The sequence below is a fragment of the Eleginops maclovinus genome, chromosome 12 (assembly GCF_036324505.1).
Source record: "Eleginops maclovinus isolate JMC-PN-2008 ecotype Puerto Natales chromosome 12, JC_Emac_rtc_rv5, whole genome shotgun sequence".
In the NCBI taxonomy this organism is placed as follows: Eukaryota; Metazoa; Chordata; class Actinopteri; order Perciformes; family Eleginopidae; genus Eleginops; species Eleginops maclovinus.
In genome coordinates, this window is record NC_086360.1 from 1,916,240 (window position 1) to 1,937,724 (window position 21,485).

Sequence of the window (21,485 nt, forward strand, 5' to 3'; positions counted from 1 at the left end):
AATTATAAGGGAATCCTGTTACTTCTTAATTACTTTATCATTGTATTTTGGTTCACAGTTCATGCAATGTTAACTCTTTGAGCACGTTTGTATCTGTGGAAATGTAGTTGTCCATATGACAGAAACATCTAGGTAGTTGAGCCATGTTGCAGTTTGTAATGCAGGTCAGTCAACAGACACACAGGACCATTAAATAAAATCATTTTTTCTTTACTCTCTTTCTGTATTTACACATGACCATTTTACAGCAATATAACTTTAGATTTATGGCATTTAACCATCTTTTGCCTATCAAAATATACAAAAATGAAATCGCATCTCTTTCTTCCTATATCACAACTGTCAGTCCATTTCTGTTGCTGCGTGTTAGGAAGAGATAGGAGGTGATTTCCTGTTTCGCTTTGCTCGACGAGTGGCCGGAAATCGGATGAACTCAAAGTGTTTGCTTTGGTCCGTGTTTGGGAAGGGAGGCGGGCCCGTGTGGAGCCTCTTGATGAAATGGACCTCCCTCTGGTTCTCCCTCGTCCTGGACGCTTTGATGGGCCTTCCTTTCCTGGTAAAAGCCACATACCAGCCGTCATACTTGGCATTCTGGAACGCCGTGTAATTGTTCTCCAGTACGATCTCTGTGAAGATACAGTCCCTGCTCCGGCCGTTGGGCTGGGTGAGAAGACAGAAAGGTTTCTTGTGTTAAAACTAGACAGACAGACTGCCTGACACAGACAGTAGCAAGCGTTCACATTTATTCAAACAAACATCAAACAAACTGCTAAATAGCACAGCTGTGATAAAGTGTTCTTGAAGTGAGACCATGCACATTTGGAAAAAGAGAAAAGAACACTTTCTTTCTATTGCAAATGATGAGTTGCTGTTATGAGGAATGAAACACGCACTTGCTCAGTTTTAAAGCACTCAAGGGTATGGTGTTCAGTCAGGAAACTTGTTCTTGTATGGCATTACATGGTATGGTATTACATTGTATGGCATTACAGACAACACCAACCCCCGGGTGCTCAAGGTGTGCGCCGGACAGTTAACAGGAGCTTTTCAGCACCTCTTCAGTCTCTCTTTGAAGTTTATGAAGGTGCCTGACATCTGGAAGACTTCCTGCATTGTCCCGGTGCCCAAGAAAACACGCTCCAGCACTCCAGGAGACTACAGGCCTGTAGCTCTGACCTCTCATGTCATGAAGATCTTTGAGAGACTGATCCTGCAGCATCTCAAACCCCTTCTGTGTGACTCCCTGGACCCTCTACAGTTTGCCTACCAGGCCATCATCGGTGTAGAGGATGCACTCATCTGCATGCGCCACAGAGCCAACTCACACCTAGAGAAGCTGCACAGCTCACTAAGAATCCTGTTCTTCGACTTCTCCAGCGCTTTCAACACCATCCAGCCACACCTGCTCGCTGAGAAGCTGTTACTGATACAGGTGGATCACAGCTTGGTGGCCTGAATCACTGACTACCTCACCAGCAGACCTCAGTATGTCAGACTGCAGGGCAGTGTGTCTAACGTGCTGGTGAGCAACACTGGAGCCCCCCAAGGAACTGTGCTGTCACCATTCCTGTTCACCCTCTACACCTCTGACTTCCACTTCAACTCCGGCTCATGCCACCTACAGAAGTTCTCTGATGATTCCTCCACCGTCAGCTGCATCATAGATGACAACGAGGAGGAGTATAGGGCCCTGGTGGAGAACTTCGTAGGCTGGTGTGACAACAATCACCTCCAGCTCAACATCAGCAAGACTAAGGAGCTGGTGGTGGACTTCAGGCGGAGCACGAAGAGGTCTCTAACCCCCATCACCATCAGGGAGGAGGAGGTGAACACCTACACGTTCCTGGGAGTGCATTTGATCAATAAACTGGACTGGAGTGTCAACACTGATGCCTTCTTCAGCAAGCTGTTCTTCCTGAGGAGACTCAGGTCCTTCAACGTGTGCACGAGGCTGCTGCAGACGTTCTACCAGTCTGTGGGGGCCACTGTGCTCTTCTTTGCCGTGGTGTGCTGGGGGGGAAACACCAACAAAAGGAAGGCTGACAGGCTGAACAAGCTGGTGAGGAAGGCTAGCTCTGTTGTTGGAGTTAAACTGGACAATCTGGAGGAGGTGGCTGAGGGGATGATGAGGAGGAAACTGGACAGTATCCTGGATAACCCCTCCCAGCCCCTCCATGCACAGCAAGTGAAGATGAGGAGTACGTTCAGCCAAAGACACCTCGGCACAGCACTAATCGCCTGGGAAACTCCTTTTTTCCTGTAGCCATCAGGCTGCACAACAAGGGGTTAACCATGTGACTCACTGACAATAACCCGGACTGCACATAAAACCTGCACTATTGCAATTCTGCACAATAACTTTGACCTGCACTCTCTTTCTGAACACATACATGTGTATATGTTTAACAATACTCTTGTTACTTATCTGTATACAGTTTATCTGTATATATATATATATTTTAAAGTTTTTAGAATTTTAGAATTGTCTATTTTAAATGTGTGTTTCATATCCCTTTGTGAACCTGTTTTTGTACTGTTTTTCCTCTTTGTTTTTATTTCACCAAAACTCTCCTAATGAACATGTGTTTTAAAAAGACAGTTACCAGTATGATGTTAGAGGCCGGTTAGCTTATTTGCCTGCCTGTGTCCAAAGGTAACAGAATACCTTATGTCTCACATGAAATGACATTTTATTCATTTAGCTAACACTTTTATCCATAGTGACTTAAACTAAATGCATTTAAACATGTGTGTACAGACCAAACGTTGCCAGAATTGTTTAAATTAATCTACTATTGCTGCATTTAGAAATATTTACTTAGGCCTACATTTCTTATATTCGAACATAAAAATAGAAAACATTCATCCAAAGGCAACTACGATTAACTTTATTGTTTTCAGGTCTGTGATCACAAGGTCAAACCTGAATCTGAATGGCTCCCACAGACAGAGAGCCAGCCTCATCAGTTCTTATTGCACTGAAGTACTAAGAAGAGAAATGTTCTTCTGAGAAAGAATTGTTTCTTTTATTCAACATATAACAATCGTCGGGAGACTGTTTTTACATGATCTCTAAACAGACATTACACCACTCCTGATCATTTACACTATGGATTGTCAGGTCAGCCAGATATGTGAATCCATCTTTTCCATTTCCATGAAGGAAGTGGAGAGTTGACTTATGACCAAACACACAGGCAGTGCATGATGGGAGGGTGCATTCCCTTTATGGCTGTCAGATGTGGCCAATAAGACTGAGCAACAGTCACTCAGGGCTCAGAGGATCCTGTTTTCAGCACATCATGTCCTGAGCTGACTGAGACTACATGACAGGGGCGGGAAGCTTTAGGAGCTGAAGGGTTTTGGTGGATCTGATGCAGTGAGGCCGGGCACACTGTGAACACTCTGAAAAATCCTAGGTTGATGGGTTTAGATTTTTTGCTATTCTACAGACATATATATTATTAAATAGTGACATTTTGCAAAGATTGCATGATTAAAATCCTGGTGCCAGCTTTAGAATTGATCTGCTTAATATTAAAGGATAAATGAGTTTACTTTTCACTTCATTTTGCCACAGCCCAAAGCCATACATCTTCCATACCAACATTAAAATAAGGTCTCAACATCTGCAGCAAATGGTTTCCATTAAAATAAATCCAGTAATGTAAATTGTACCTTTCCAACAAGTTTGCCCTTCCGGTTCATGCAGAGGTAGCGCCCACTTTCCGCACCTCTAATTCTCACTCGACTGCCAAAGGTGTCCGTCTCCACAAAGAGGCGAGCTGGCAGAAAAACAGAAAGTCAGTCAGCTGAAGGGGAAACCATGTGTACACATAATGTGACGATAAGAACAAAGTAACACAACCAATCATCTTTTGTCTTATTTACAAAAATGTGTAGGTGCTCTGTATAACAGCCCATACAAATCATACCACATCAATGCAAATATTGTTTTGACCTAATCTCTTTATGTTGACTGCGTTATGTAAAGAAATAAATGTTTTACTTTACTGCACAATGTTAGATTTAAATAAAAATGTGTTGTTATCTGTAAAGATTTTAGTCAGCTCAGTCATTACCTGTTACTATAAGAATATATTTTTATTTTGTTGTTATATTTCAGTCATTAGTGTTTGTGCTGAGCTAAACTACAGTCTGCCAGTATAAACTGAAGACGCTGGCCGAGCGAAAACTCCTAAACAAATGTTTTCACTGAACAATTAAGAGCTGTATTGGTAGCAGAATATACATTCTCAATTGTATTTGTCCTGCAGTCAATTAAATCCATTGGGCATTACAACAGCCGTGTGTATTGGGGCCATATAGACAAAGGCCTTGTCCTAATCATCCGCTAATTCGCCAGACGAGGCTTCATGGGTACAGCAGGGAGGCTGAATTAACATATAGGCCTGAAAAAGCCCACAGAGGGAGGGAACGGCTGCAGGAGAAACTGCTGCTCCGCCTTGGGACAGGGCTTCCATGGAAGAACTTAACTCAATTCTTCACCCAAAACTGTTTGCCAAGTGACAATAGGTACACCTAAAGATGTAACATGCTGACAGATTGACATGTTATACCTGCTGGCAGGCAGATACCCAATTAAAACATGAGATGTAAACTCCAAAGCATTGGACATGTCACAGAGAGAGGCACATTTGAACTGTCAATGGGCATAACTGTGGCAAATTGTGTTGTGCAAAAAGAGACAGGCTGTGTCACAACCTGCTAAGGACAATAAGGTAGCTTAGACCTGCGACTGAGTCTAAAGAAACTGTATGAGAGCTCCAAACCTTCTTTTGTCTCAAATTCTAATAAAAAGTAACTTGTTGCTACCTACAGTGGTGTAAATCACCATGTGAATTTACTCAAAACTTGTACTTTACTTGACTATTTCAATGTTGAGCTACTTTATACTTCTACTCCACTACATGTATTAACTAATTGGGTTACTTTGACAAAATATGATCAACCCTTAACTTAACTCACAACCCTAAACTTTAGTTCACCTGGAGTAAACCCAGCAGCTACCCTGCAGTATACAAAGCCATTCAAACTAGCTGCACCTTTACCAGCTCTGAGAACACTTTAATGATCAATAATTATAAAACTTATCAGAGATATTATTCTGAAATGGACCAATCAAACAATGACTACTTTTACTGTCGCTACTTTAAGTACATTTAGATGAGAGTACTTTCTACTTTCACTGGAGGAACATTTAGAATGCAGGACTTTTACTGTAACAGAGTATTCATACACTCTGGTACTTGTACTTTACTCAAGTACAAGACCTGAGTACTTCTACTTTTACTCAAGTACAAGATCTGAGTACTTCTACTTTACTCAACTACAAGATCTGAGTACTTCTACTTTAACTCAAGTACAAGATCAGAGTACTTCTAATTTACTCAAGTACAAGATCTGAGTACTTCCACTTTTACTCAAGTACAAGATCTGAGTACTTCTACTTTACTCAACTACAAGATCTGAGTACTTCTACTTTAACTCAAGTACAAGACCTGAGTACTTCTACTTTTACTCAAGTACAAGATCTGAGTACTTCTACTTTACTCAACTACAAGATCTGAGTACTTCCACTTTTACTCAAGTACAAGATCTGAGTACTTCTACTTTACTCAACTACAAGATCTGAGTACTTCTACTTTAACTCAAGTACAAGATCAGAGTACTTCTACTTTTACTCAAGTACAAGATCTGAGTACTTCTACTTTACTCAACTACAAGATCTGAGTACTTTTACTTTAACTCAAGTACAAGATCAGAGTACTTCTAATTTACTCAAGTACAAGATCTGAGTACTTCCACTTTTACTCAAGTACAAAATCTGAGTACTTCTATTTTTACTCAAGTACAAGATCTTAGTACTTCTTAGGTAGACCTACTTTGGTTGTACAAGATTGATATGCAGAGGGAAATAATGAGACACACAGCAGCAGATGAAGCTCCCTTACCGAACAAGTTCCCGTCCTCCGCGGTGGCGCTGACCCTGGGGCCCGGGATCTGCACGTGCTTCCCGCTGGTGCGGCTGTAGAGCTGGTAGACCCGGACCTGCCTGCGGCTCAGCTGGTCCGTCACTGCGCCCTGCGTCCTCACATACTGCTTAAAATTAGGAGACGGGTGATTCTCCCCCTTTTTATGCAAAGGGAAAAATGAAATACATAATTTTTTTTCTTCCTAATCTGAGATTAAAAAAAAACTGATATTGAAAGAATGTTCCCCGATAGCCTAAATAGTTCCTACACACATAAAGTTAGTAATATCATTTATATTCATATTCAACTGCGACATTCACAAGTGAGGTGCTTTATTAATGACGTGTTAATGTTAATCAATCATTTCTAATAGTATAACGTTAACTTTTACCTGAGCATGGCACCACAGCACGAAGAAATGAAAGGATCTGCAGAACAATAGGTGAAGATGATTAGGCTTATTCATAAAGAAGTCATTATGAAACAGCATTACAATCAGATTGTGCCGTCTTCTTACATGTAAACACAGCGCTGGTTTATTCCATACATTCTCTCTTTATTTCATCCGACCCAGAGAGGGATTCTTGAGGCCGATAAATCCCGGGAGGATACGGTAAATAAATCCAACGGCTCCTGACCTGTCCATCCAGCACAGCCTGTGATGTTACTTCTCCTCAGACTTAGCATAAACCTGAGCCAGCTGACTGAGTGCTGCAGAGCTCTTCAGAAGACCCGCAGGAGCAGCGCATAGATCCATTCTAAGAGCATGCCTCTGCTGACATCCCGCTGCACGTATGCGAACTCCAGGTTTGAAAAGCCCTCTGTCTCTCCGGGATCAGGCTGCTCACTGGTTAAATGTTGAAAGGCAAAGTCCCTCCCTGAAGTCTCCCTGCTGTGGGTGGGCACAACAACAAGACCCTAATGGTGATTTAATAGGGCGATACCGATATGCAGATATAACAGATATCAGCAAAAAAAAAAAAAAAAAAAAAAAGTTTAATTTGTCATCTTAGTCCTTATACAGAATAACAAAACTAAGACCTGGAGAGTTTCAGCTCAAGTTGAATTCAAAACCTGTCTGCTCTAATGTAGATCATTACTGCAGCATTGTATTTAAACGTGAGGAGCCTAATGGCATCTTATGGGTGTGGCAATTACGTGTTACAGAGACCATCGCTCCACCCCCACCCCCCTCCCCTTTTATCTCATGTTAGCTGGTCACACTTACAGCTCATGTTAAAAGAGGCCAAAACAAATCATGTAGAAAGGTCTGTTTCATCTTTACATAATAAGCAATCAACATCCAACATGAGCAGGATACTGTCTTTCCTCAAATCCACCTTCACAGAAGACAGGAGACATTTAACGAAGAGAGATGGAAAGAAGACAGGAGACCTGTAGCAAAGAGAGATGAAGAGAAGACATAACAAGTTGTATATTTATAATGTAATATTATCAGAATCAGATTTCCTTTATTAGTCCTGCAGTGGGGACATGTACAAATTACAGCAAAAATTAAATAGCAGAAAAAAGACAAGCAGTAGTAAAGAAGCTATCGTGTTAAATATAGGTAAAAAGCACAAAAATATGAAATTGTATATAATGTAATATATAATATGTAATACATGTATAAATGTTTTGTTAACTGCTTGTTTTTGTTTTTGCCAGTAAAGTTATTTAATGAAATAGTATTGAAATGGAGAGGCAAAGAGGAGGAATGAGCACGGAAGAGACAGAGTTGAGAAACAGAGGATGAGATGAGTAGAGGAGGGAAACAGAGAAATAGTAGATATTCCAGATGAGGCATAATTTATGTCCATGAACAACAGTGTAACCTGAAGCTTCAATTGCCTTCACATCTTACCCTTCTCACGTTCTCTTGACCCCACCTCCACCGCCGGCCCTGTCTTGGGCAATAAAGAGGTCAAATGCTGCAGCAGGCATTGCTGACATGTTGATCAGCTTGGGCCTGGCTGACAGGAGCAGGTCCACGTGCTGAAGTCAGTCCTTTCTGTGAGACTGTCCCTTCAGCAGGTTATGACTGCGCAGGGTGGTGAACGGTCCAGCAGTGTGTTTTATTTACATGACCACGCTTACGGCTGAACCAGCCCTGTATGATGCTGCAGACACACTTCACATCATCTGAAAAACTATACTTGCTATTCAAAGAAAATGTGGCAAGCACAGTCTTATCCCAATTCAGTGTAATCTCTCTGTACAGTTGAAGATAAATAATATGAATAAAAACCTTGCAACAGTTCACTACAATTGACTAAATAAACTGAACATTAAAAAGGAACAGTAATGATGAAATTGACAAAACCATACACAATCAATTTCAAAAATATGACTTTTATTAAAACAGAAGTAACACAGTGACAACATGATTGGACAGAACAAACATCAACAGTAATGTCTAATCGCGTTGTTAGAAGTTTCTTTTTAACAAATGTAAAGGGCGTCATAAACATGTAGGGGAGCCACAAGCAGTCATAAACAGATCTCCAGCCTCCACATGGTGCTTTATGTCTGAGGAGGCACACACACACAGAAACACACACACACACACACACACACACACACACACACACACACACACACACACACACACACACACACACACACACACACACACACACACACACACACACACACACACACACACACACACACACACACACACACACACACACACACACACACACACACACACGTGCTGTAGCCTCAGAGCTTATACTTATTTTGTTTTATTATTGTACTTGACTTTTTGGTTGGATGGGAATGTCTTCTCCTCTATATTGTTGCACATCCTTGTCTGTGTCTCAGGCCTGTACTAAATAAAATTAAAATAATAATAGTTAATGACTATGCGCTTTTACTTTTTTTAGAATACTCCAACTCTGGTACAACATGATGGATCCACAGGTGACATGTACACTCAGGACACAAACCTTTAAAAGCAAACCTTTTTGTGAAGTTCTGGAATGTGGAGTGCAACAATCAACGTTTACTTTCAAATGAGAAAAAGGAAACATACAATGCAATTTTAAATATAGAAGCAACAAATATATGTTGTCCAACATTTTTTATGTAAGACCTAAGTTGAAATAAAAATCCACCTTAATCTGCTGAATGGAAAATGACCAGCATGCACCTATATTTAACTTGAACAAATACTTAACACAGTTTCTTCCAGTCCAAGTTTTCCATTTCAACTGAAGAGTGAAACTGTGGTGCATATTTTATCCGACCCACATGTCTCCCACATTTTTAACACAAAGTGATGCCCTCAGTAGGATCTGATATTTAAATGATGATGGATTGTTTCTTAACTAAATGTAGACACTGCTGCCATCAGCTGATGCGCAGTGAACCGTGCTAAACGTTGAGCAAATAAATGTGATTGCTATCCTTGCTTCTCACAAATATTCACTTCATAATAACCACTCACCAGGTGTTAGCATTTGTGGCTTGATTTCTCTGTTTGTCGTACTGCCTCTTCATTAAACTGATTGAAGTGTTTAGCATGTGCTAATGAAAAACTCATCCAATTTGAATTTAGATCTTAATCTGAATCACATGACGGATCAACAAATGATTACTTTGTTGATATACCTCATTCAGAGTCTGGCGGGGATGTCTAACATGGATCTCAACTTTGATGCTCTAAGCTAACATGGAGGTGAGCTGACATGGCAGCAGCCAGCGGTTAAAATAGTCTCTTCATTTTCTGACAAATGGTCTCCTGCTTCTATGTTGGCATGCTAACACGCTTAACTGAAGTGATGGGATGATAAACCTGCTGCCTTTCTGTCTGTTAGCATTGTCATTGATAGCATGTTAGCATACTGTCGCTGTCCACAGGACAAAGGGTACTGTATGCTGTACGGATTGTGAAGCCCCCTGAGGTAAATGAATAACTAGCTAATAAATGATGGGCTATATAATTAATATTAGATCGGTTGATGCTGACATTGCATTATGCTCAAAACACTGCTGTGCCTCATACAAACAGGATGGCTGTAGACTCTTTCCTTTTGTATTTGATTAAAAAACACAAGTCTTGGCTATAGATAAATCATTGCACTGATGTTTAATCTGTTACACCATCTCGTTTTCAAGGGTCCTGACTTACAGTGAGTAATAACATAAAGATGTGCAATAGATTCGTATTCATATTGTTGAATATATTGGGTGCTATCTCACATAATGATGGAACTGAATAGCAAAGTATATACATGTCAAATTAATGAGCAATTCATTTTTTTAAATGTTGTTAATCCAAGGAGGAAAATCTGACCTGAAGTCTTTTGAGCATTTGCCAAATTTCTTTCAAGACTTCAAAACAGTGAAACCCCTTTCCCATAATGCTCGGGCCTTCCTCGGGGCTACTGTAGCTGCAGTGACAAGTGAAAGGAGAACTGGTGGTCTCCTAACAGCTCTGACCACATCGTAAAAATCTCCGCCATAAAGAGCAACTGGCCACTCTTTTTGACCCTGCAAAAATAGAGGCAAGGGTTCAGAAAGTGGGTGGTCCCCTTTATAAATGATCAAAAGCAGAAAAAAGTTTTTTAAAAATAATAAAAATTCCTCCGATGAGCAGCCTGCTCCTCAGCGGCAGCAGCGGGACTCTTCTTGTCCTTCACGCCATCCGAACCCCAAATCAGGTCAGCCTGATTCATCAGCCAGGGAATGTTACGCTCAAAATGGGAACATACTAGTCATCTGTGAATGTACTTTGGCACTTTTTAATGTAGATGAACACACAACTAATACAGTAAGGGGAGGAATTGTACACCTCTGTGCTTATTACGAAGGCTGCTGACCCTTAGGTATCGCCCTGCCATTTGCAAGCAGACCATTTGAGCTTGCCAAATTTGACACAGCTGACGCAGGCAATAAATTTGAACTAGTTTCCCCACCCCCTTATCCATAATGAGGGCTGCCCTGAAAAGCCTTTGAACAGACACACACAAGCACACTCATGCACACATAGAGCAACCCTAATGTGATAATCATGGGATAAAGTTGTGTTATATGATGAAAGACGAACACCGTCTGCACATCGTAAATCTGCATTTTAAAAGTGATGTCTGAAAACCACAGGTCAGACTTCTGTGTGAGAGTACAGAGAAGATGTCAGACCTCTGGGTGACAGACAGCGTTGTCAGGGGGAGCAGACTGCGCAAATCCCAGAGTCCCTGAGCACTGGGATGCCCGACAGGTGAAACCTAAGTTGTTGATCCGTGATTAACACTTGCACGTAGCAGACCGGCTCTGACTGCTTCATCTACAAGCCAAGAAGCTTGGAACATGTCAGACTTCAAAACTAATAAAGTGACTCACACAACTGCCATTCTCAAATCCACAGACACTGAGAGAGGAGGGGGGGTATGAGGGGCAGTGGTAATGAAAATAGCCGGATATCCAGCTACGCCGAGGCTGCAGGGACTGAGTCAGACAAGGCCCAGCATCTGTGTTATTTTTAAGGAGCAAAATGTCACTGAGCAATGAACATGCTCAAGGCGCATATCTAACAGGGTTAGATGCAAGGTCACGCCAAAGCCAGATCGCTTTCTGGAGACAGACGCTGTTGTAAATGGTAGTGACACACATGCTGCTGCTTTGAAGTTGTAACCGGAGCTCCTGAGAAATTCATTATTAGTCTTCATTAATTGTGCTGGTGCGTGCATGTGTGCGCTTTGTTGTTAGCAGAAAACAACAACCTTCTTCCATCATCATATATATTCATTTACACTCAACAGACATTTCCAGCTCCTTTAAAAAACCTGAAACTTAACATCCACAAATAATAAGTAACAGTACAATGAAATAGGACAACTGTACCCATCATTATCCGACACAATCTTCACAATGCTAACTACAATACAACAAAATACCAATAAATAAATGTCCTTTCGGAGTTATGTTTCCACACAGTTCATGGCCATTCGTTTTTGCGTCCATTGGTCCAAGGCAGGAGGCTTAAGCCAGTTTAAAAAACTATTAACTTTAAATAAATAAAATAAATGTTTGTGGGTGAAATGGTCTGTCTATTTCCATTTCTACCTTTTCCTTGGAATTGTAGTTTAGGACAATCCAAATCCGAAACATGTTGGAAACGTCTCCTATTAAACCACATCCTCCCAACAGAGAGGATTAGCTTTACTGCCATTATTGGAAATAACTGTTGATGAAAGAAAATAATAATTCTAATACATTATTTTTGTGGCAGGACATCCAGAACCTCTCCCCATCCTCATCCTCATGTTTGGTACTGCCTATTAGTTGCCATTTACCCTTTACATTCAGCGCTGTCTGTTCAATCCAAGTCCTACTGCATGGACAGGGCTGTTCTCTTTTTATTTACTTTCTTTCAACTCACAACCTCTGCAGGAGGGATGTGTGGACCATGGACTCTAGCAAGATGTGACAAGCCTCCTAAACCTTTAAAAGAAAGTCAAACTTGATAGAAATCCTCTCAAATATTTGTTGTGAGTCATACAAAGTAAACAGTCTGTTGCAGTGCAATGCTTAGTAGATCGGCTTAATCCATTTCCTGTGGGTTCTGGTGTTATCGATGCTACATTGTGCCGATAGTCCTTTGCTTTTAAACTTTGTTATATACAACCAGTGATGTCGGTAACGCGTTACTTAGTAAACTTAGTACGTTACTTAGTAACGTTATTCAAATCTGACTTTTCAGTAACGAGTAATCTTTTTTTAAAGTTATTTTTTGTGTCTTTTTGCCTTTAATCGGATAGGAGAGTGACAGGAAAGTGGGAGAGAGAGTCGGGGTGGGATCCGGAAAGGACCAGGGGTCGGGAATCGAACCCGGGTCGCCACTGTACGGTGCAGGTGCTCCAGCCAGTTGCGCCACGGCCGGGGCCAGTAACGAGTAATCTAACGCGTTACTATTTCCAAACCAGTAATCAGATTAAAGTTACTTATCCAAGTCACTGTGCGTTACTATTTTTGTCATTCTCCTTAGTAAAGATATATGTTTGCTTTCTTCTTGCGTCTCGGGGAGTGACGTCTATGCGACAATTAAGCCACGTTTTCAGCACGAGGACACCTCACGTGTAATACCACGCTGAGACACAAACGTAGACAACAATGGAGGGAGGAGAGAGATGCGCATTTTTTAGCTGGAAATACAGTCGCTATTTTGAGTTTGAGTCAGCTACAGATGACAATATTAAGGTTCATTGTACTCTGTGCTGGAGACAAAGTGCTGTCTAGCATCAAAAACACTACGTCAAATCTGAAGAAACATTTGGAGTCGCAGCACTGCACAGTCAAACTTACAGAGCAGGTCCCACCAGGTGGAGCGAAGCAGAGAGCTGCGACTAAAGCAGGAGGTCCCCCACCACCCAAACAACCAAAGCTGGACCTCGGTGCAAAACCAGTAAGTGGGGGAGAGATGAAGAAGTTTGTCAGGCAGTATGATGGAGTCATTTTTATGTTGAGGCGGCGGGGGGTATAGTCGGCAGCTGCTGAAAGTAACTAATAAAGTAACTTGTAATTTAACTTAGTTACTTTTAAAATCAAGTAATCAGTAAAGTAACTAAGTTACTTTTAAAAGGAGTAATCAGGTAACTGTGGCAACACTGTATACAACACACCTGCTTCCACACATGGAGAGCCTTTTCTGGAGTCTGCATGAAAAAACTGATACGTTGACTTTAATAAATGTATTATGTCAACAGATTTAACATAACTGTATTAGGTTAGTAATAATATCAAGTTTAAATAAAAAAATCTTAGGTTCAATTTGATATTACTGCTTTCAACTAACCTAATAGTACAGTTATGTGAAATGTTTTGACATAACACATTTAATTAAAGTCAACGCTTCAGTTGGTTATTGTGTCTCTGTTGTAACTTCAGTGTTTTTCGTGTGCAGGCCTGAATCAGCATTTAATCACAGTTTCCCAATGAAGGTACTTGCGCTTAAAGGAATGTTCTGACATTTCTGACAAAGACTTGTTTTATAGCAAAGTGTTGAAAGAGATATTGAGGCACATGTGAAAACAAGTATGATTCCCCAACCCAAAATGATTACCTGTTAATGAGGAGATTCATGAGAGTGAGATTTCATCATTAGAATAATCCTGTTCCACTCTGAGTGTGGGTCTCATTCACAAAAATGGTACCGAAGAGTAAAAAGGAGAATCTAACATCGTTGAGCTCTGTCCTGTTTCAGCATTCACCACTGAAATAAGAGGCTGTCTAAGGGAAACATCACTGATATATTTAGAGAGGTCATTTCCTAAAAACTACTCCTATGCCTAAATATGCCCAATATGCTAATATTGGATAAACACGTATACCCTCATCTCAGTCCTTTTAGGAAGTGAATATCCCAAACTGCTTCGATACATTTGAACAACACACTAGAAGTATACGAACTGCGTGTTAATCACTTGATGCCTTTCTGTGTCGATAAATTGATAATATATCATTATAGTATTATGTTGTGGTATTGGTTGCATTAATAAGCAATAAGATAATAACAGTATTAGGGTCAAATATTTAAACATGTTTACTGTGTTGAATAGGCCATTTTAGTTGACATCCTAACAAAAGGCAAAAGCTCTTGAGCATCTGTGGAAAAAGACAAAAGCATGCAAACAATTTGACCTCTAACTAGCATTGGCAAACTGGCCATTTATTAGAAATTAGTTATGGATGGAAAAACATGTGACCTCCTGCTCCCAGAGGACACAGCAGGCCATTATATTTGACTGGTTTGGGATTTCAAGGACTTATTGAAAGCCATTTTCAAGATATATGCTGTCATCAGTTGACGGCAGGATTACAGACATATGCCGCTGATGTCAGCGGGACTCGCAGTCCAAACACGCCACAGACCTCCAAGGAGTTCTGAGAAATGCTTTTTAAATTAGTTTAAAAAAACATTCAAATGTGCAAATAATAAAAATGAATGCACTAACATAAGGTTTAAGTTAATACTTGATGATTTAAGTAACTGATCGGTGAATTCTTGTCTATTCTTAGAGAAAACAACTCTTCCGGTAGCACTTTCTATAAAACCATGTCCATAAATATTATAAACATACATGCATTATTATGGGTATAAAGTCCTGTATAATTAGAGTATTATTAGGGTATTATACATTTCATAATATATTAAATACTCTAATCATAAAGTATTTCATTATGACACAAGGTCAAGTATCATACTTTATAATTATTGGTAACACATTTAAGACTGAATAGTTTTTTCCCCTTTACTTCACTATATTGGCTTATGACCAGCTTGTAATGTATCTGACTATACCTCAGGAATTGACTTACTCAATTAATACCTATAATAACTTAGAATCATTTTAAAATATGTGTTATGATCAAAGCATTTTTAATATCTATGAGTTTTATACAGTGCCGATGATGATGCAATATAAGTGTGTTATCAATGCATAAAAGACATTAACAAACTCCAAATTGCAGAAATATTTGGTTCGGAGTTCTGATCAAAATATCTCACAAAGAGGTGGAGATCTTTTCATTAGTAGTTCTGCTCCATGAAACCTCAAACTGAGCTGTCCATCTAAAGGGGATCCCCCCCGCTGGAACCTGTCTCTCTTTATGAGCAGCTGATGCCAGCGCCATGCTTGTTGTTATGCAGTGTGCATCAGAAAGAAAACGTATTCCTCTTGCTCTGTCAGTGACTACTGTTTTAGTTTGCTGATTTATTCCAGGCTGGCGGGGGGTGAAGTGTCAAATATTCCACAGCTGGGTGCAGATTTACACACTGTCAGTCTTCTTTGCTGGTTGGGAAAGCTTTCAACATACCTCATACCAACATACTGCACTAATTTCATGCATGTTTTAATTTAATTTCACATGCAACATCTCAGGATTATTTAGATAAGTCTGAATTTGGTGAAACGATGTTGGGTTTACAATATTCATTTGTGCGTTCCATTTTACAAATAGGGCTGCAACTAGCAATTCTCCTTGTGCTCTGTCTATCAGCAGATTATTTTCTTGATTCATTTACTATGATTGTGTTGACAACGACTAACAGCAACTGGCTACCCCACGATTAAATCCACCACATAACATTAGCTACAGTAGCATTATGGGTAAAGTAGCTGTGTGTGTACTCATATAATAGTAAATTAGCAAGTTAGTGTTTCGTTAGCTAACATTACGTACGGCTACTTAATTAGAATGAAATTACATAAAGTGAATAAACTTAATTTAACATAAAGGCAACTAATACATTGCCTTCGCAGCCATGTTCTGACTCTACAACATCACCCAAAAATATCTTTTCTTAATCGAAACTGATTTTATTGTCACTAAAAGACCATTATTCCAGTGTTGCACAACAGAAAAATAAATAAATATGTTAACCTATACGCATTTGCTGCTTATGTGATGTAAACTGTGGTAAAGAAACTCTCATGATCTTTGGTTTGTGTCTGTTTCCTGTTTTATTTTGAAATGTTTTCCTCTCTTGTGTCCTGTTTTGCTTCACTTCCTGTCTGTGTTTCCCTCCTGTGCCTGATTGTGTCATTGTGTTCACCTGTTGCCCCTGTGTTTCTCCTCCACTCTCCAGCTGTGTCTTGTCTTGTGATTACCCTTGTGTATTTAGTCTCTGTTGCCCTTTTGCCTCTTGTTCGGTCGTTGTCCTTCATTTGTCAAGCTAAGTATTTTTCATGTCCTGTATTGCCCTAGCTTAGTATTTTCGTTAACCGTTTTTTTTTTTTTTTTTTAAATAAAGCTCGCTTTTAGTTCAAACCCCCATACCTGCCTCCCCTTGTTTCTCTGCATTTGGGTCCTTTACCACACCCCTGACAGAAACTCAGGTATTGGACACAAAAAGAAACTGTCTCGTATTAGACTGACCAAATTAACAGTTTTTTATCTTAGCTATTAGTAGTTTATCAAGCTGGATCAATACTAAGATCATATCAGTAAATTAGGTCTTTAAAATTAAAGGCAACCAAATGAAAAAGACCATTACTTGGAATGACTTTACAGAAGTACAAACTTCACATATTTTACTATTAGCAGCAAATATAACCAGTGAACTCAATGTTCTACACCCAGCATACCAACACAACACCTCCCCTTATCTCCTTAAACCCAGCAGCCTCTCACCGGCAGGCCTGGTTGACACACAGTAAAGTAAGAAAGGTGTAAACTAAATAGAGAAATGTGTCTTAATGGACTGCCTGAGTTTATGACTGCTTCAAACATCAGGGGTTACCAATTTCATCTCTCTTGTTTGGTGAAGTAAAAACTCATTGAGAGCTGTGTTTCTATGGTAAACTGCAACACTCCACATGCAAACAGGGAGTAAATGAGACAACCATTGTGTGCATACATTTCACCCACACAATTGTTTAAAGTAACTAACAACATTTACTCAAGTACTAAAATACAATTTTGAAGTACTTGTACTTTACTTGATACTTTACATTTTATGCTACTTTGTCTATCTACTCCACTACATTTCAGAAGTAAATTGCGTACCATTTATTGAATCCCTTTAGTTACTTTACAGATCTGGATTAATAATGGTAAATATGATCAGCCTTAAATCAGACTTTAGTTCACCTGGAGTAAATTCAGCAGCTACCCTGCAGTATACAAAGCCATTCAAACTAGCTGCACCTTTACCAGCTCTGAGAACACTTCAATGATCAATAATTATAAAACATATCAGAGATATTATTCTGAAATGGACCAATCAAACAATGACTACTTTTACTGTCACTACTTTAAGTACATTTAGATGAGAGTACTTTCTACTTTCACTGGAGGAACATTTAGAATACTTTTACTGTGACAGAGTATTCCTACACTCTGGTACTTCTACTTTACTCAAGTACAAGATCTGAGTACTTCTACTTTACTCAAGTACAAGATCTGAGTACTTTTACTTTTACTCAAGTACAAGACCTGAGTACTTCTACTTTACTCAAGTACAAGATCTGAGTACTTTTACTCAAGTACAAGACCTGAGTACTTCTACTTTACTCAAGTACAAGATCTGAATACTTCTACTCAGAGATATTATTCTGAAATGGACCAATCAAACAATGACTACTTTTACTGTCGCTACTTTAAGTACATTTAGATGAGAGTACTTTCTACTTTTACTGTCGCTACTTTAAGTACATTTAGATGAGAGTACTTTCTAGGAACATTTTTAATGCAGGACTTTTACTGTAACAGAGTATTCCTACACTCTGGGTACTTTTACTTTTACTCAAGTACAAGATCTGAGTACTTCTCACACCTGTGGGAGTGCATTTTGTTTGCAATAGCTAAACTAAAGAAGTGTATATACCATCTACACAGTAAAGTCAGATGTATTTATTGTACTGAACAACCCTGCCTACCACAGCATGGCTGCCCAGACAGGACTGGGGGTGCTGGGCCCCCAGTAGTGAGCGCTGGGCCTCTGTCCCAGCTGGTGTTGCAGTGGAAGGGCTTGATGTGGGTCTGCAGCAGCTGTCTGCTCCCCCCGCCCCTTCCTGCTCTGATCCCTGCTCTGCAGTTCACACCTGATCAACAATGACTGCACTTCACACAGGAATTTTCCATTTTCTATTTTCTGTCACCACCAGAGCTTACCCCCACCTCCCCTCCACACAATGGCCCCCAGACCAACGGCAAGACAAGCGATGCCCTACAACTTGGTTGGCGACACCCACCCCAGCCAGTGACACAACAACATGCCGGGTATATCAGGCAGCGTCCATGCTGGGTTGCTGTGGAGGGATGGAGGGTCACTACAGTGCTCAGTCTGATGAAAGCCAGTGAAATGCTGACCTCACCGTCAGCAGGGAGACGGCATGGAGGCTACAGGATGTCATGACTGGCATTATAAATCATCCTCCCATTATCTTTACTTTAAGAGATGATTAAATGTTAACCTTAAACAAAGCAAATGTTAGGGTTTCCTTTGACCATGACCAAAATCATCCTTTACCATAAACATCTGTCAAAAGACAAATCCTAAGAATCATTTCGAGTGGTTGTTTGAGCTGAGGTATGAAGATGTGTTGCTGCTACAGGGTGTCAGGGACATGTTGAAGACAACCTGTTCAATGTGAAGACTTTCCCTACAAAACTGAAGTCCTGAGTCGTCCAGGATTCAAACACGGTGTCTTAAGGCAAGACATTTCTCAGTCTCATGGGAGGAACACAAAGGGCGGCTCTGTTGGGGGCTGCTTTTTTTTATACCTGAGAAGAGATGATGAAAAAAGAAATGAAAGAGAGACATTAAAGTAACAGATCTGTGAGTTTAAAAAATGATCAGACACCAAAACACTGCACTGGGCTCTCTTATACAATCATGGAAAGTCTCTCAATCATTTGTTTGGATGATTCCATGCGATATAATTCCTGTATTTACATCTCAAAGCAGTAATGTATGTGTTGTTTAGGATAAACATGAAGAACTATCTGGTAGTTGCTCAGTGACTGAGTCAAATGTTGTGTGAATGGACACAAAGCCACCCTCTTACCTGGCTGTGACCTCCACCAGGGCTCCCAGCAACTCCTGTCAATCTCTCCTCGCATCTCGCCTCCACCGGCCCCTTGTTCCTCTCAGAGGCTCCTTCAGACAATAAGGGCCCGGCTCAGTGGCCCAGCTAACTGTGGTGCTGGGGAGAGATGCTTAGAGCCACTCAGAAAGCCATCAGTCACATGTTCCACCGACACAATGACATAAACAAACAAAGGCCTGGTGTTACTTCAACAAAGAGGAGGGTGGACTTCCATCGCAGGGCGGCTGTGCCGATGTGGAGATCCAGACATTAAATCACTATTCTGCTATATATTCAAGGATTTAGAGTAAGGGTGTCCAAACTATGGCTCGGGGGCCAACTGCTGCCCGTTGTCCATTTTTTAAATGGCCCTCAGCAAATTCGTAAAGTATAATGGAATATGGCCCACACCTGAAACTTGTGCTTGTCTAATATTGTACTTCTTAAATATATATGTAAAAATATGTTACATAGATTGATTCATGAGTTAATAGGCCCACTTTTCAAATAAATTGTGAATTAAAGTTGAAAACATTTTCTATGAAATCTTAGTTGATAAAAACAGAGCCTAATAACTCATTTGCATATGTGGCGTGAAATATACCCTACATATTTCAAGTATCAAGCATAATTGACCTATATATGATTTGTTTACTAATGTATACCTTAACCTATGAGGCAATATACTTCACCTCCAGTGAGCGGCCCAGCCCTTTGTATGTTTTTCTGTATGTGGCCCTTAGTGAAAAATGCTTGGACCCCCCTGATTTAGAGCAACAATACCTATTTGATTCACTTTGTGTGAGAGAATTTATAGTTTTACAAATAAAATGTATTTAAAAATTAAATACAAGGCACCCAGACAATAGACAAATGCAGAGTGTGGTGGAGGTAGGTGTGTTTCAGTGCAAAGGGAGGGGGTGGGGTCAGGTGGTCATGGATGGAGCAGCGTAACAGGACTCTTTAATAGACAGCACTTAGACACTTGGAAAAAAAACACAAGTGCGTCTCTTGTTTCTGCTCACCTGCAGAGCGAGTCGCTACAGGGCCAATCAGGCTGGCTCCCAGGACAGAAGGGGTTTCAGCAGTCCAGCTGTGATGCTGAGTAGCTGCTGCCCTCACATATCATCCTCCATCAGGCCTAACAGGACTGCATTAGTGCTCTTAGTATTGGATCTCACTTCTCAAGGTTCCAGTGGTGAAGTGGCATCTATCTAATAGTGCTCTGATAGCAGCGTTTGATCTTGTTTGGTTGAGTGAAGAGCAAACACTGGCGGGGTCAAAGACGTTTGCAGTAATGCCATTAGCCTATTCAGATGGGTGATACGGTGATGGCAGCATAGCTTCAAAGCTTGCTTTTTAATTACACTGTAATTGAGTAAAGTTGTTTTTCATTATAAACATGTCACCTCCTGGGGGGTGGGTGGGAAAGAGAACCATTTATCTAGCAAGAGAGAAGAGGTAGTTAAGGATGCATGCTGGGTCAAACCAGAACACGCGCCAGGTAAAAATCCAAAAGAGTTTATTGTGATTGTTGGTATGAAATTACAGGAGCTGGTTACAATTTTCATGTTGGGTTTTACATGCTGAAACATTCCAGTCCATTGACAGGAATTCTTTTTAAATTGTTTATAATTATTGTAGATTTCAAAACAACTGGACGAAAGTCTACAGCTTCTTAGGCTGGACAAAGCAGAGGTTTTACATAAATGCTAGCATGGCAGCATGCCCGATGCTGATGATCAGAAACGATGTTGTTTCTACAGGAGATTACAGCTGAAGGTACATAAGAGCACACCCAGAGCTGAAGCTTAAGGGAGGGCCAACAGGTTTACCACTGTGTCATCACAGAATGACTCAAACACTGCTTTAATGATCCTCTGGGAAGGAAATAAAGAAATGCCATGGCCAAACATTTAGTAGTGTTCATTTGTTTACGTCTTTGTTCATATAC

The 21,485-nt window shown here is 40.4% G+C and overlaps 1 protein-coding gene across 1 annotated transcript; it reads right to left on the minus strand.

Annotated features, from left to right (window-relative positions):
• Positions 1-227: 227 nt before the first annotated feature.
• fgf17 (fibroblast growth factor 17) lies at positions 228-6,724 on the minus strand. Its single transcript, XM_063897830.1, has 5 exons — positions 6,514-6,724; positions 6,388-6,424; positions 5,976-6,153; positions 3,679-3,785; positions 228-660 (listed from the first exon to the last, which is right to left on the minus strand). The coding sequence occupies exons 1-5, from the start codon at positions 6,543-6,545 to the stop codon at positions 367-369; spliced, it is 648 nt and encodes a 215-aa protein (XP_063753900.1). The 5' UTR covers positions 6,546-6,724; the 3' UTR covers positions 228-366.
• Between the last annotated feature and the right edge of the window lie 14,761 nt (positions 6,725-21,485).